General features: G+C 39.2%; 1 protein-coding gene across 1 annotated transcript in view; it reads right to left on the bottom strand.

Annotated features, from left to right (window-relative positions):
* Positions 1–17,434, bottom strand: part of LOC126473133 (WD repeat-containing protein 75) — a 195,330-nt gene that overhangs the window by 140,790 nt on the left and 37,106 nt on the right. The window contains exons 6-9 of the mRNA XM_050099988.1: positions 16,302–16,460; positions 15,749–15,960; positions 6,782–6,966; positions 6,543–6,700 (exon numbers count right to left, since the gene is read on the bottom strand). Coding sequence (XP_049955945.1) covers positions 6,543–6,700; positions 6,782–6,966; positions 15,749–15,960; positions 16,302–16,460 — 714 coding nt within the window. The remainder of the gene's footprint in view (positions 1–6,542; positions 6,701–6,781; positions 6,967–15,748; positions 15,961–16,301; positions 16,461–17,434) is intronic.

Below are 17,434 nucleotides of genomic sequence, written 5' to 3'. Positions count from 1 at the left end.
TTGGAGTTCCCATGTGCCACCGCCCCACAGCCTTGAGATAAGAACGGCCACTGCAGACAAGCAATTCTAGTATACCAGCAATCGCCTTGCTATCATTGTGTATCCGATACTACGGTGCGCCTCAAGTGTTTATATTTAGTTAGTGTTGTCCAGTCAGCTTACAGCACTGCTGTCGGGCTGGCGAGTGGAATAGTTCTTGTTGTACAACAAGCCTACACATTTAACAGTGTTTACTGGACAACTGTATAATATAGGACTGTCTTCAAAGTTTATTGACTCTGAACAGTGTACCTATTCATACGAAACATTGGGGTGGACTTGTCACACCAGCATTGCCTCACATCACAGATGCTATTTGGCTGCTTCATACTTTAAACAATTCAATCACCAAGTATCAAACAACCAAGCACTATCACATCTGTGACAATCAATGAAAAATAAGTTGTTCCTTAATTAACAAAATGTTTGTGTTTTACCTGAGTTAACTGTGTACTGATATCTTTCCTTAGACTGTAAACGACATTAAGTGCACCAGTGTATTACGAAAAATCTCTGTAAGTTAGTGCTTATGATTGGGATTGTTGAATATTTACAGAAGGAGGGGGGGAGGGGGGAGAGAGAGAAAGAAGGGGAGAGAGAGAAAGAAGGAGAGGGGGGGGACAGAGAGAGAGAGAGAGAGAGAGAGAGAGAGAGAGAGAGAGAGAGAGAGAGAGAGATGGAACAAAAGTGGTACTCTCAGCAACTCTGATACTTTGATGAGGACTGCATCAGTCTGTATTTGCCTCTATCTCAGCTCAGGTCTGTCGTTCGTCCACTACCAAACTGACTGTCAATTTGATTACTCAAGTATAGCCAAACATAGCAGTAACATATTTTTTGGGCACAATCTTCAGTAAAAAATTACATCCTGTGTGTGATGAATGGTAATTATGCCAGTATTTTGTTACAAATGCAGTCAAATGTGACAAAAAGTACATACATCACAGCAGTATAAGTCCGCTTTGATATTCCCAGAATTAACATTTTTCACTGTTTAGAACATTTTTTATAGGTCCCTTTGAAAACTCTACACTGAGAATGGTAAATTCCCCATGCTTTTGTGTTATCATAATTATAAATTTCCTGATATTTAGATGTAATGAAACAGTGTTATTGTTGGCTTTCTAGTAGTGTTTACAAACATTACACAATAAACTGACTCGAGTTCTAGGCTCCACAGTTCCGAATCAGTAGAAGTCATTAAAAGTTGGAACAATTTGCACCGCTAGTGCTTTGTCTCCTAAAAATGCCAACCCAACAATAACAATGCTTAGAAAACTGTTGATGGTGCACGAGTTATCGACTTCAAAAATTTGAACTACATGGGAATTGTTGGCAAATATTTCATTAAAAAAAGTATTCACTCTGATTTGCAGGGAAATATAACCCAGTGACGTATGGTATACAGATTTTCAGAACATGTTGCAATTTCTGAAATGCTGGTTACATCGGGAAACAATAGCGAAGCCTAAACAATTCAAATACAGTCATAGCCGCCACACATTTTTGGCACTTTTTTTTAATACATCCCAATTTCTGAGGTCTTTTTTAGTGTGGAACCTGACAGCCCAGTTACAACTTAACTATTCATTTCACTCGTTATCATGTCCTACAGAATCATACAAGGGGTAATCAAAAAGTTTCTGTTCGAAGGCTGATATGCCAAACGGGCAAAACCGCCATAAGCTTTGAGGCCAGTCATCCCACTGAGCCAAGTTGAAGATAGCCATTTGGTAAAACACCACATCCTACAGCATAAAGAAGTCCGTAACTGCCAGCTACAAATCCTCATCCAATTGGAATTGTCAATCCTCCACAGCCTTTCTTAAGGGGGCCAAAGGTATGATAATCACATGGGACTACAGTGCAGGTGCTCAAGTGTCTCCCACTTGAGTTAGCATAACTTCTGCATTACGACATTTGCAATATGGGGACGTGCATTATCATAAAGCAGCAGCATGTTGCACCATTCTGGAATGGTCGTTTTTGACAGACATGCTGCCCCCATACATACTCATCATCTTCTGATGGATGTCTAATGGTGTTTGTAATTCGGCACCCAGGAAGAGAATAACAGCATGTTGTCCTGCATGGATACATTTGGTAATAATGTTGCCATAGTTCACATTTCGACAGTTACCGCGTATGTCAGAAATACACAATTGCCACACTTATCCTTTCCCTACATATCAGTGCTTATACACCCGTATCAGTCATGCTACATTGCATATACGCTACATAAACTTTTTAATGACCCCTTGTATTTCATTATGCCAGAGCATCCACATATCTATGTACACATGTATATTTAACTTCATGATGATGTTTGCAGAATATATTCTGTCACTGTGTCTGCCACCTTATCTAATCCACCAACATCACGTATTGTCAGCTGCTATTTTGTATTTTACATACACTACTGTTCAGAAGAAGTGAAAACCAAGACCAAGAGATGTGATCACACTGAAATTCATTCCACTGGTTAGGGACATGACACTAAACAAATGATTAGCATTACAGACCTGTACATGAACTGTGACTAAAAATTCAGTACAGGTGTAGTGCCACCATGTGCTGCAATCGCAGTCACTAGAGGTTGTGGTATGGAATCAAACAGCGCCTGAATTTGCTGATGAGGAATACTCTGCCACATGGTTTGCAGGCACGTCCACAAAGCATCAACTGTCCCTGCAGGAGGACCTGAATGAACAAGATGATGACCAACTACAGCCCAGACATGTTCAATGGACATTATGTCAGGTGAACAAGCATGTCAGGGAAGCAGTGATACCCATCATTCTTTGAAAAAGGCTAAGGCTTGAACACTGCTCATCATGTGCGGCAGGGTGTTATTCTGCTGAAATGTGGCATGTGGAACGGCCTGCAGGAGGGGCAGTGCCTTGGGCTGTAAAACCTCCCTGATGTAAAGGTAGCTGTTCACATTGCCCTCAAGATGTAGGAGGAGAGATGGCGAGTGATAGGGAATTGCACCTCAAATCATCACAGATTGCCCTCAAGATGCAGGAGGCAAGATTGTGAGTTACAGGCAATGGTACCTCAAATAATCACTCTTGTCATTTGTCCACTATGCCACTCAGCAATACAGTCTACCCAACTGTGTTCAGCATGGCAGTGTTGAACATGTATGTTTCCATAACTGTAAGACAAGTTGAAGTGGGACTCGTCCGAAGACACTACATTTTTCCACTCAGTAGGTAAGTGTCGGTGTTCATATGCCCATTGCAGTGTTTGACACTGGTGTGTTCTGGTCACTTGAAGAAGAAGCAACGGCAGCCAGCCCGCAGAAGAAAGCATCAAATCGTTGACACAGGCTTGCCCGCACCTGCTGTGGTGCTCCAACTTCACACCAACACTATGGACAAAGCTGTTCTGACCGTTACGGCCAAGCAGACAAGATGGTGGTAATCTCGCACTATGGTCACACTGCGTTATCCAGTACCTTGTCAGTGCTGTGTATGGCCTTCTTCCCTCCACTGGGTCCACATACATCTCACTGGTGAAGCAGCGTGCCTTTGCAAGCTGCAATGTCATGAAATGACAGACCCACCTCCTGCAGATCAATCATTCTGCCCCGTTCAAACACACTCTCCTGCCGATATTCCACCCTGTGTTGTCAGTGAGGCATAGTGGCACTTGATTATACTTTTTCATTTCATATGATGGTTCAACACTGACTAAGCACTGTGTAACATTGACCTGTCCAGTCACACAAAATAGGGTGCTGTTGGGCTTACCTGCATGCCACTCCCTGCCTTTTATGTAACTTGTTATGATTCTGCTGTTCTACACTTGCTCTAATCATGGTATGCTGCAGACCACTGCTTCTGAGTGTTTCACTTTTTACAAACAGTAGTGAATTTTCTTATAAAAAATATTTTTAGCATCCGATGCAGCAAGTTTTATGATTTAAAGTTAGGTATACTTCTTGACAACTGTTTGATGTTACATACTGTCTGAAACATATGTCCAGGTCTTGTAAACACTTCCAGACTTCTGCTAAATTTTTAATGAAGACATCACCATCGACAAGAAGAAACTGAAAAGAACTATAATTCTGCATTTTTCTTCAAAAAGTATGAATTACCAAGGTATTCACGAAATGTAAAACTTGTGTAAGTGCTTCAAAAACAGTCTTCCACTATTTACATTTTCGTACAATTTACAACATTTTTTGAAGTCCCATGAAAAGCATAAAAGCAAGGTTTCTCTCTATTTGCAATGAACGTGTCTGTGCAAATGGGTTGCAACATGAAAAGTAATTCTTCCTTTGCCTGTTATTAACACTGTTAATAAATACTGGTGTTACCCAACGCTTGATAATATATGTGGACTGAATTATTTTGGTGAGCCTTGCCACTTAATTATTTTTTCCTTTTTAAGAAACTTAAAATATTTTCGTAGAACAAAACATTCGAATGACAGTGTCAGTTGTCTGTTACTACTGGAAGCATTAAGAAGCACACCAGTTTAAACAGGCAATGTTAAGCTGGATTGTTCGAAAGGATAAGTGCGATAAACATTTGCTGTTGCTAAGCTACTGGAATGTTGTCACTAATTTTGGGCATTACCGCCTGAGACACAGCTTCATTGCAACAGTATGTGAGGCAAGGAGGCACACGCAGAGGCACTGGTACGTAATTTCATAATTTCAAAAGCGAACCTATTTGTACACCATAAGGTGGGAGGGCTGAGCCGCACCATTGTGGTGACATTGCACAAAGGCATTGCAACTACAAACCGGCCTGCAGAGTATTTTCACACCAATGCGACACAAAGGTGTTGATCCATATATGACTGGAAGCTATGTATTGACACAACAAGTGTGCCATTAATCATAATAAATACCCCTGATTATAGCAGCATCCCCTATGACATCGGATCCATGCAAGTCTCCCTCATGTTATGGGCCACCCAGCAGCCAATTTTGGTCTGGGTATCCACTTTCACTATACCAATACAGGTTTCTAAGGCCACACCTATGGACGAGCCATTCCCAGGATCCACAGTAGCAACCAAATTCCTGTTTTGGAGGGCAGTGGTTTGCAGCCAGGGCAGTACTGCCACCATCCATCTGCACAAGGACGAGCTTCTAACCTGGTAGTGGTGGACGCTTATGAGAATTCAGCAGACATTTGTGTCATCAGCACTACTCACTCAGGGCCACATTGTGCTAAGTCAGGCACATGCTGCCGAGTGGGGTAAACAGTGTCAGAAAAGCAGGACACAGAAGTCAAATGGGCAACCCGCCACCGTGACCTTTTCACATCAATGGCACCTCTGGTAGACCAAGCACTTGCCAAAGGCATATCCGGAGGTGTTGCCGCACTTTAACGTTGTAGCTCAAGATTGAATAAGAGATGTTATATCTTTCAGCATAATTTTTCTACCCAACCCTGGTCAGCACCATCACCTCCACAACCCACTGGTCCACCATCTCTAACCGTAGTGCCACTACTCACTTTGGACCACTAAAACTATTAATATGTGCTTGACATTCAGTTGCACATTAGGCAAGTCTGTCTCAATGAGATTTGTTACTTCTGATTCTTCTTTGTTTCCTTCACTATTGTGTTTTGCTTAGAATACCTTAGAAATTATTTCCTGATAGTTTAAGAGGGTCAAAGAAAGAGGCACGTAGCTGACATTCCCCACTGAATATAGTATGACTTACAAAAAGAGCAGGCACATACAGGGTGTTAATGGATACAATTATCTGCATATCTACTTCAGCGATATTTGGGTCATCATACTTCCTAACTTACATTTGGCTATGAAAGGGCTATGCTTCATAACATTTCAGAAAGTTACGTGGCATGTACCCAGTGGCAGGGCAATTCATTTTCTTGTCACAATGGAGTCTTTACAATACTTGTCTTATACGGAACATATCTTTAGCATGAAAAATCACGGTTTCAAAACCTGTGCCACACATCTGTCTAACACTTGCTATTCCATCCTGCAGTAACAGCCTCACCAGCCCCTAATTTTACTGTACCCAATAGACAGAGTTCGACATGAGTATGATTCTACACATTCAGGAGAATGATCACTACAAAACTGCATCCAAGGGCCAACTTGACCACCCTGTTCAATAATACAGTTGATTTTGGCAAATTCTTCATAGTTTTTTGCAGCCTCTGTTTCATTTCCTATTCACTGGAGCAGAAGAACACACCTGTAGTAAACTGTTCATCTACTGATATCCAGTCACCACCACCCCCTCATATTTTACATAGCATTAGAATTAACAATAACATTTTCCACTACAAATGTTTATTAACTTACATTATATTAATTTTAATACAGAGAACAGGTTAAATTAATGTTATATAATAAGCATACAACTGCAATCTTCCTAAACAAATGTGAAAATTGCTTTTAGTTGTTCATTTTACAAAAAATTTATTTTAGTTTTCTTAAATGCATTTGAGGACCTAAAACGCTATCAATCATGCAATACTCAGCTGCTGTAAATAACTTACTGTATAAGCTTGAATTTTCTGTAAGTCCCCAAATTCGAAACTTTTGGTCATCACCAGTAGTAACAGCCAACAAGTGGTTAGAGATTGCAGATGGTTGGAATTCTAAGGCATAGACAGTACTCTTATGAGGCAGTTCTATTGCAGTGTTCAATGAATACCTGAAAATAAGACACATATAGGTGATTACTGCAACTCATAAATAGCAGACAACTGATCTGTAAAGACTAAGCTCAACTTACGTCTGCTTAGTGCTGTCATAAATCCAGAATTTTAGGCGCAACTCAGGGCTGATTTCATTGTCGTCTCTCTGCTCCACTGTTGCAAGCCAATCTCCAGCAGAACTGAAGGCAACCTTAATTACTTCTGTGTTAACTATAACTTCACCTCGTTCCTGAGTTAGATAGTTCTGTCCTGTAACATCAAGCTACAAATATTTTGAGATTAGGACAGATGAGATAATTTGCAACATTGAAATAATGTAAATTTAACAGAATGACTGGAATGCTACAAATAAATCTCATCAAACGCAAAAATAAAGCTGTTTGGAGGTCCCAGACTACAGCTGTTCATACACACATAGAATGAAGTGCATTTCACAGGTCGTCTTTCTGCGTAAGTATGTACATGCAGCTGTAGCCAACAAAGTCATATATGGTCCACTGAAGATATCTCCAAGATAAATATCAATTATAAACATTTCTTTTGAGTCAAAACTGCACATAGCATTTTCAAAGATATGAAAGAAAGAGTTCAGTGACACAAAGTTAGTGCCTTAAATCATTAACATAAAATCCAGATGGGTGCAGGGGGGGGGGGGGGGGGGGGGGGGTGAAGTATGCAACACTATCTGAGCAGAAAATGTGGTAAGCATAATTTCTGGGAGTTAGGAATATGCACAAAAATTTGCTGGTGTTAAACAGCAAATATATGTAATTAGTATTCAACTTTGCAACGTCTTGTTGAATGTTTGTGAATAGTGAACAAAAGTATTACAAGAGATTGGCCCAATCCGACTTTTTTACACATTCCCTGAATTTTTTTATCTATAAGAATATACCGAAAGAAAGACCATATCAAAACATAAGTTGCTAAGATGCAATACAAGTATCTAAAAAAAGTGTAAAATTGCCAAATTTATAGCTCTCAACAAGCCCGGAGGTGGCTGACCACTCCGTATTGCTGCCTGCACCACGGGCTGTCAAGCTCAGCTGTACCAGGAACAGAGCGCGCGAGCCTGGGAGTTAGGAATATGCACAAAAATTTGCTGGTGTTAAACAGCAAATATATGTAATTAGTATTCAACTTTGCAACGTCTTGTTGAATGTTTGTGAATAGTGAACAAAAGTATTACAAGAGATTGGCCCAATCCGACTTTTTTACACATTCCCTGAATTTTTTTATCTATAAGAATATACCGAAAGAAAGACCATATCAAAACATAAGTTGCTAAGATGCAATACAAGTATCTAAAAAAAGTGTAAAATTGCCAAATTTATAGCTCTCAACAAGCCCGGAGGTGGCTGACCACTCCGTATTGCTGCCTGCACCACGGGCTGTCAAGCTCAGCTGTACCAGGAACAGAGCGCGCGAGCCATGATGCACCGTCGAGGCCCATGGCTTGTTCAGGTACCCAGCTGAGCCTCGGTGTCAACAGGACTCGGTGCAATAGGGAAACAGACAGTGCTGGGGAGGCAGGAATGGTGGGTCACACGTGAGCAGAATAGCTTTCTGAATCGTCTGCACACCTCTGAGAATCATGAAGGTTTTATATGCTATGAAAATGCTGTTCTTGGAGCCTTTGTGAAGAAAAGGAACTCATAATGTAAAATAATGAATGCAACACAGTAATGTGTAATGCAGTAATGAACATAGTACAAGCAACTTTTTATTGTTTTATACATCTTTTTTCCACTTCCGTCTAAAGCCTCTAACTTTCTGTGCTCTTTTATGAAACTTGATCTGTTGTAGTTAAGTTTTCCTTACACTGTGGTCCACAGTTTTAAATTGTCTGGAAATGTTTCAACAATCTCTTCATACACCTAACTTTTTATATTCTTCATGTAACATTTGTTGGTGATTTTCCACAAACAAGGTCTTTTGCAGTACAATTTTATAAGTTTTCTATGTGGTCAGTGGTCTAATCCTTCGTCATACTGAAAGTAAGTGGAGCTTGCCGTCACGTGTAGGAAAACTTGTGGACCCTGTTGCAACACTTGAATAACTGCAAAGCTTCTCCTAATAGTCAGATCAACAGTAGTGGCAACCTTCCGGCATAGCTAAATACATTGTCCTGGAGAAGTGTGTAACAATGTGCACAAGAGATGTGTGACCATTCATCAAAGGGGCAGGAAATGGCTTTCTACTTCTTGCACAAACATTGCCAGAAATATAAGCGTAGTATTCTGCTGCAAGTGGAAGAGATGTGCTTCCTCACCCTACAACAATTTCTCACCATGAAAAAGAAATAGCAGACAAATACTGGGTGGCTGTTGTCCACCAAGTGGTGCAGGATATGGGAAGATGGTACGTGCACATGTACAACTGGCACATGGACAGACGTGTACAATGAAAGGCATTATTTTACTCTTTTTTTACACATTCAGTATCGTCAGAGCTGCAGTGTGAAAATTGAACCCTGTTTGTTGCAGAGTTCCTGTTTGTTGGATAAAAGTGCTACAAATGTACGGGATGAAACTGTAACTAACATAAGCAAATTAGGGATATTTATAACCCATCTCTTGAAGGTTACATTCATTACCAGTCCGGGGGCAAATGTGAAAAAGTCCTAGAGAACTGTTGTCACATTATATACAACAACTATTCCTTCTACACTGTTCTATCCAACTGTGTGGCGCCCGGGCGACACCGGCCATCTGCTGCGTTAGTCTAGCTTAGAATCATGAAGCATTAGCAGCTGAGCATGGTCCTGGCTTATAGCTGCTATTGCAGCGTTCCACACCGAACTTAAATGGTAGCCATCGTCCCTGTTGACAAGATTGATTCCTTGATGATGCTCTCCCAGAAGCCACTGACTTGGCAAAGCATTTTCGTTTCTTCACATTGGAAGGTGTGTCCCTCATTGAGGCTATGTTCTGCCACGGCCGATTTGTCCTTGTGCCCCAGCCGTACGCTTCTAATGTGTTCCTGGCAGCGTTCCGAAATGCAGAAATGCAGCGTTGTGTTTGACCAATCTACTGGAGCCCACATTCGCACTGTATACTATATATACCAGGAACTTGTAGCTGCAATTTGTGCTCCACCGAGCCCAGTAACACTTTCGTTTTTGGAGGTGGTTGAAAAATTGGTTTAATGTTGTTTTTCCCCATTATTCTTGCAATTTTTGCTGATGGGGGCCCAATGTAGGGGATAAAGGCGAGATTTTGTTATAGATTTTTACACATACGTAGCAATAAGTTGATTTAAAAATTACAGGCAATGGTGGAGATTTAAACATCCATCTTGTTCCTGATGTTACAGCCATCAGTTATTTTAATGTAACACCAGAGGATAAGTACGGTTTCGGTAAATACTGTGCAAAGTGAAAAACTGCCTGCACACAGGCCGCAAAGATTTCGTTCTGTGCCCGCAACAGTGTGGTGCCTGCCAGGAACATGACTTGACAAGCAGCCTAGCTGCACTGATGCCTGGGTGGACTCGGGTTCTGGCAGGGCACCGCTCAGCCCGGTGGACCCCTGCGCAGCTCGCCCGGCTGACCAGGCACTGTAAGTCGAGGCTCACCCGGCAGTCATGGCTGCGGTCCATGGCAGGTTGTGCAGGCTTGATGCACACCTCTGATGGCAGGTGCATATCCTTGGTTTAGAATGCATCAGTAAAGAGATAACCCAACTCAGCGCAATCATAGTTTGTAAAGTGAATTTCAGTTTTCGTTGATAGTTTCTCTGAAACAATTGTCTATAGTTACTGTTCACTCAAATTTACAACTCATTTAATATCTATCATAATTGTCAGTTGCTTCTGAGGCAGCATCAGAGTTGACAATGGAGATACAACTGAATTAATATTCTTTCTGTTTAGCACTTAATGTTAAGCAGTGTGCAAAAACAGTGTTACTTTGTAAGGTTACAAGCCATCTGGCTTGCCTCCTTCCATTTATACTAAATTTATCTGACCCTTCTCATGACTGGTAATAGGCAGGACACTTTAGTTGCATCTACTTTAAGTCTCATTAAGCTGATTTATCACAGGAAAGTGTATTTTATAAAATTTCAGTGTACATTGGCACAGGGGCTAATATTTCCAGTCTGTGAATGCACAGCCCACACATTGCTCTGAATGCGGCAGGTGTGTTGTGGGCACTTAAAGCTTTGTGCTATCTTGGGCATGTCAAGTGGACACCGACAGAAGCTCACAACAGAATCTATCAGTCCTTTTCACTAACTCAGGGTCAGCAGCCTCTGGCACGGCTCACTTCTTGAGATGGCCTAACACAACAGTCTCAAGTGCTTGCTGGGACACAACAATTTATGGCAGAAAAGTGCAAGTCGTGGAATGTTGGGGCAAACCATGGTGAGAACGGAGATCTCGCAGAGGGCACGTCATGTTAGTTTGGCCTCAGGAAATTCAGAAATGTTTGACATTGCTGTGATCCGCCCATCGCTGGCTGATGTCAGACAGTAATTTCTAGGACAAACTAGTGAGAAACATGTGCTCTGATTGGACCATGACTGACAACTTTCCAGTCAGTGGATTTGTTATATGTAGCACTGACATGCTATTGATGAAAAAGAGCAACATTTTAGCTGATTAGCTTATGTGGCCAGATTGACGCAAACTGCTGAATCGGGAGCTGGTGGAAGAAAAAGGGACATCCTTAGTTTAAAGGTTGATGGAAACAGGTCACTGCTTCAAGACATGGTAGTGCTTAGAGGAGCCCGAGTCCTGATGAGCGAGAATCTGATTCCCTACTATGATCAAAGTCCTCTGACTAACCATCACAGCAGATTGATGACACAACGCAGCAGCACAGCTCACTAGATGGGGGTTAACGTTTAGACAACAAGCATACTGTTGCCACAGCTCCACTAAACCCGATTCATACCTTAATATCGTTTGATGTGGCATTTAGTCGACCACTAGAGTCTCCAAATCAATCGTTGGGCTGTATTGGATAAATGATTTAATGTGTAGCTAGGATACGGTAGTCATACCTCCACTTGTGAGTTGTCATCATCAATTAACTTTGTTTTTTGTATAATGTTGATGTCAACACTTTGCAATTGTTTAATGTAATAAACAATCAGTTTATGTTTCATTTGTATTTTTATTTAAAGGGGCACATAGTTCCTTCCAGTTCCTCAATTTATTCAATTGATTTAATGGATAGTTATATATTGGGATTATTACAATTTCCCACCTTATGATTCAATGTTAGGACGCTTCAAGATAGGAATTCTATTGCGCATTTTACAATTAACATGGAGTTTTAAGGGAAGCATGACGGAGTCTGGTTAATAACCAACATAAACCCTTAAACTTGAATAAATAGGATGAATAACAGTACTTTAGAGATGTTTTCTAGAGATGTGAACCACGTGAAGTTGCTCATGAGGGGCAATGCACCATTACTCATGGAGACCTACGAGACTGGGCCCTATGAATTGCAATTGAGATGAACACTGTCTATTTCAAGTCTTTTTTGACCTGGTTAAGTAGATTCAAGAAATCATACAGTACAGGAAGTCACAAAACAACATAATTTATAAAAGTATAGAGGAGATGTCATTAATTCATAGCTTATATGAAGACGAAGCTTGCTGTATCCCTAATCTGCTGTGTCTAACGCTGGTCAGTCAGGTTTCTTGAAAGAATTGCAAGCAAACTGCACTTTATCATTTTGAAGTGAAGGAGGACAGGGTCTGTTTTGCTACTGATTAATGCTATGATACATTCATATACAACAATGACAGTGACACATATGAATGGATTATTGTTTCTGCAACTTTACATCAGTCTTCAGGGACTTTTTAGAGACAAAAATCTTATAATCAACCTACCAACTCTGGAAAAATAGGAAAGAATAATTTGTAACATTTCATTCAAAATGGTTTCTAACTAGTTGTAGAAATTAATTAACTGCTTTTGTTGGACACCTGGCCTGGAACAATGCTAACTCTATCTTTCAGGAGGACTATGAAAAACTGTTGATGTAATTCAGATTCCCCCTGGATCAACCAATGTTATTCTCAATAAAGAATTTTTTTGTCTGTGGAAAGAATTTTTCAGGAAATTCTCAGGCAATATAATTTTCAACAGCTCCATGACATCTGAGGTCTAGCAGGAGAATAGTATTCTTAAACTTCAGCATTTGCGAATTAACAGTTTGCATCAGCGCATTTTATTAACTGCTTTAAGTACGCTTGGTATGTAACACAACGAGTATAGCAATGGCCAGGATAATTTCTTACTCCACTGCAATTTGTCTAAACAAAACCAGTAATTATTACTGTGATGTACCTGAAAGCATTAATTTTTCTTTCGTCAAATGTGCATAGTTTACGGAAAATGTTTGCTTTCATCATTCAAATGACATTTCACTTTACTGCGATGACTATGGAGAATGAACAAGGCATAAAATTAATACTAAAATATACATTATTCAAAAATTATCAAAAGAACTACGCTACAGGAACTGTTATAAAATTATAGGTGGGTAAGAAATATTTCATTTCAATAATTTAAAGTCACTATTAATGGAAGTCTTCTGTAAGGTAAGATCAAATACTGCCTTGATTTATTTTCCTATGCCAGTCACCTTTGCAAGAGTTACGTATGCAACAGTTTAGCTGTTGGTACAAACTGCCTCCTATTCAAAACATTAATGATGCCTCCTATTCAAAACATTAATGATAAGTGACATTTATGGTATGGTTTAGCTGCTTCAAATTCGATTGCGTCACTCCTGATTTTAGAACTACACAGTGCTATGCTGTCTTGTCATTGCCAATCGTGTGCTAGGCACAAAGGGCTGTACAGACTGCTCTCATAAGTGGTTCTTCATGCAAATAAAAAAAGTAACTTCAACATTTTTTTAAAAAATACTTGCAGTGCATCTTAGCAGCTAAATTTTTGCCAGAGTGTTTCTTTCATTGTATTCTACCTGTATAAAAAATTTCAGGGTGGTTTCCTACAGGTCAGATTGGACCATTCCCTTGGGAGTCTCAGCTGATTCCAATAATCACCTAGTTACATACAGATTCCCCTTTACTCAGTATGTTACCATAGTCTCATGGCACAGCTTGCCACGTTTTATTATTCTGTAAGATATGCTCTGCCTTTCTCTCATCCTGTGTCTAATACTGAAATGTAATGACTGTCTCCTCACAGATCATTTCCAATACATATTCATACAAATATAGTGAACAACACGTAAAAATTTTTGTTAACACACTATATATTTATGCTGTAATGGGAACATAATCCTTCGTTGAGTTTCTGTCAACAAAAGTAAATGTCTAATTTCTTACAATCACATGTGATCTTCTATTCAAAGACTGGCTTAAGGAAATTCTCCATGATAGTCTATCCTGTGCAAACCTTTTCATCTCTGGACAATCCCCACAACCTAAATACATTTGAAGCCACTTATAGTAGTCAAGCCTTGATCTCCTCTACAACTTTTACTCACCCCTCCCAGAACACACACATTCACTGCCTAACATCACCTAACATCACCTTGTTTTAGTCCAGTTGTGCCTTAAGTTTTTTTCCCTTTAATTAGATTCAGTACCTCTTCATTAGTTACCTGATCTACTCAATCCAATTCTTAGTATTCTTCTGTAGCATCACCTTTCAAAATTGTTATTTTTTTCTTGTCTGAACTGTTTATTGTCCACGTTACTGACAATTTAAGTTTGATAAAGCCAACATCTGGCATGTTTTAATTTTATATTGTGGCATTTCTAAAGAAGGCTACATTATTATAGCTGAAACCTAGGTAAAGTTTCTTTGCTTATGCAACTGGAGGCTGAAATTTATATATAATTACGTTTTTCAGTTCCTGACTCTGCTGCACCATGCTAAAAATATTCGGCCTTAAATATATATATGATGTTACAAAATTTCTCTTTTTCAGAAATGCTAATCTTGCAACTACCAGTTTGTATTTTATACACTCTCACACAGGCTCCATAACAAACATAAACCGTACCTTACATGAGTAAGTAAAATTCCTTTAGTGGTAGGAAAAGATTCTTTCAAGCTATTCCTAAAATCTCATCTGAAAAAGACCTTTATATTTCATTTAATCAATGCACTGTGAATGATTAACATTTTTGTGAATCATCATCATCATCATCATCGTCGTCATTATAACTATGCTCTAGCTACCGCTACAGGAATCAATTTCACTAGGGATAAAGATACAAAGTATGTTCTTTTCTAATTATTCAGAGATATACTTTGCTGTAAATAGGCTACTGCCAGCTGTGCTAAGAAGTGTCTTGGGAACGCATTTAGCCAGGACCTGTTCGAGAACATTTTTATATACAAGCAACTTATCACTTGGCTTGCCCCCCTCTTTTCCATTGTACACTTTCACCTATGTCAGTTTCCGTTACTAATTGTGATATACAGTGCATATAGATCTTCTATTTGGGCATCTCTGGCTCCCCTCTCAGCCTGGCGACCCAAACAGCCACCACTAATTGTGATATGTCCTACACAGGAATTTAGCAGATATGGCATCTCTGAGCTTGGCGGCATGTGTCACTTGGGCCTTCAACTAGCTCTCCATTTAGCACAGTCTAGCTAAACCTGATTCCTTGCTGATAAATGCAGAAGAATTCAGCTCTATCATACATTTGCCTATAAAAAGCTTCTCAAACATTAAATTTAATACATTGAATGTACAAAGAAGGTAGCACTGTTAATGGTTTCATTACTTTTAGTATTTGAAATACACACAGTAGCAAGTTGTTTCTGTGTTTTTCCATTACTATTTACATTGTACAAAACACTTATGACATTAGCATAATCTGCAGACAGACAAAATCTGATAACTGCCTGACATAACTATATTCTGCATTGAAGGTGCTAATACTTTTTTCAAAATGTGTCATTAACTACAAATTTTGCTCAATAGTTTTATTAAATTATATATGTACGAAATATGCTGTATCAAAAGATGTATACTTGTTATATACGGTTAGTAATTATAATAATTTTGCATTTATAATTTGCATACATACATTGTATAGCAGTGTTTTTGAGTGCACTGAGAAAAACTGTATGTGTCCTGTGCGTCCATTAAGTACCAAGGACTGCGTGCGAGGATCCCTTGTTAACCTGGCTGGGAAGAGAGGTCCGGGCCTTCCAGGAGCAGTAGCCACAGGCCTAACTCCCCATGTAAAATGTTGAACGACAGATAAATGTTTGAACTGGGGATCAATTATTTGAATTGCTGGAAAATGAAAGAAATAACAAAATTTGAATTTCAGTTTTAGAATTGAAACATTTGCAGTATATTTTTACGTAAAATTTTGTAAGAAGCTCAATCACATTCTATTATTCAACTTCTTGGTACTAAATGTGGAATTTGCGGAAGTGGCCTTTAAATTGTTTTTCAAAGAATCCTTAGCAAAATAGTGAACAAAATTGTAGAGTTGTACATCTATAAATGACATGAAACCTCAAAATTAAATATTCAGTCAACATTCAAATGTGTGTAGCTTATTCTTGTGTATAAAACCTTTTTAATTCAAAGCAGGGTAAATAAATTCTGACAACTCTGCAATGTTTTACCATTATCATCTGTTGAAATGCCTATACATCTGTTATCTGAAGATAATGAAATGTGGGCGATAGAGGCTGGTAATCGTGGCAAGAAACTGCGCTGCTGTGAGGCATCTAGGGACCACTTCACTAAAACTCCCTCACCACCTCCAGTGTAGACATATGTTCCTGCAAAATAAAAGAGATATATTGCTAATTACAAACAGAAAAATCTGGAATATTATGAGCTATGAAAGACTAAATCAATAGAATACATGTAACATTCCAATATCATATTTGAAACTATGAAAATGTAACCTTTTGCTATGACAAACTGTCCTAATCTCAGAATAAAATAATTGCAAAGGTTTCAAAATAGCAATTATTACAAAAGCATTTTAACTAAACATTTGTCCTCTTATGCATATTGGGAAACATCAAATAAATAAAAGAAAATTAAATCATGAAGTACCATTTATGTTTTTTCTCTCTTCTATAGTGACACAAAAATACTCACAGCCAGAAGGAAACAAACAATTGAAGATGCCTCTCACGGTGAAGTACTTTTTTCATTAATTTTTTGTAACTAGCATTATTCAACTTCTCCCTTCAAACACTGTTTGAAGGGATTATTGTCAGTAAAATCCTAATGGAAAAAAAGAGTCTGATAATACAATTTTAATATTTAATCCCTTCTATGACTCACTGTTAAAACTCTGACATACACAGGAGCAACTAAAGTTACATTTCAACATTATAGACATAGCACCATATCTCACTGTCAGGTTATAAAATTTGAGTAAGGCTTTCATGATAGGCAATTTTAAAATCCAAACTCGATAGGAATAGGCAATGAAAAGTCTTGGAGGTATATGAATACAGTAATTTAAATAGCAAATGTAACAACTCAACGAATAGCTGAATTGCTGAGTTGTAGATAGACACATAAAATGTCTCATAACTTTGCTAATTTCGGACAATTCCTTCGTCAGAGATAGAGTACCCTTACACCCATGTCCATGGCGACCCAGCAGCACTGCAGCTTGACTGGGTAGAGGGCTCGTGTCAATGAGCTGGGCGAGGGGAGGAAGTTGGCAGAGAGTTGGATGCAAGATTGGAGAAGGATGGCTAATGGGTGGGAGGGAGAAGCAACAGACACATGG

Source organism: Schistocerca serialis, chromosome 4 (assembly GCF_023864345.2).
Source record: "Schistocerca serialis cubense isolate TAMUIC-IGC-003099 chromosome 4, iqSchSeri2.2, whole genome shotgun sequence".
Classification (NCBI taxonomy): Eukaryota; Metazoa; Arthropoda; class Insecta; order Orthoptera; family Acrididae; genus Schistocerca; species Schistocerca serialis.
This window is presented reverse-complemented; position numbering and strand designations above follow the sequence as displayed.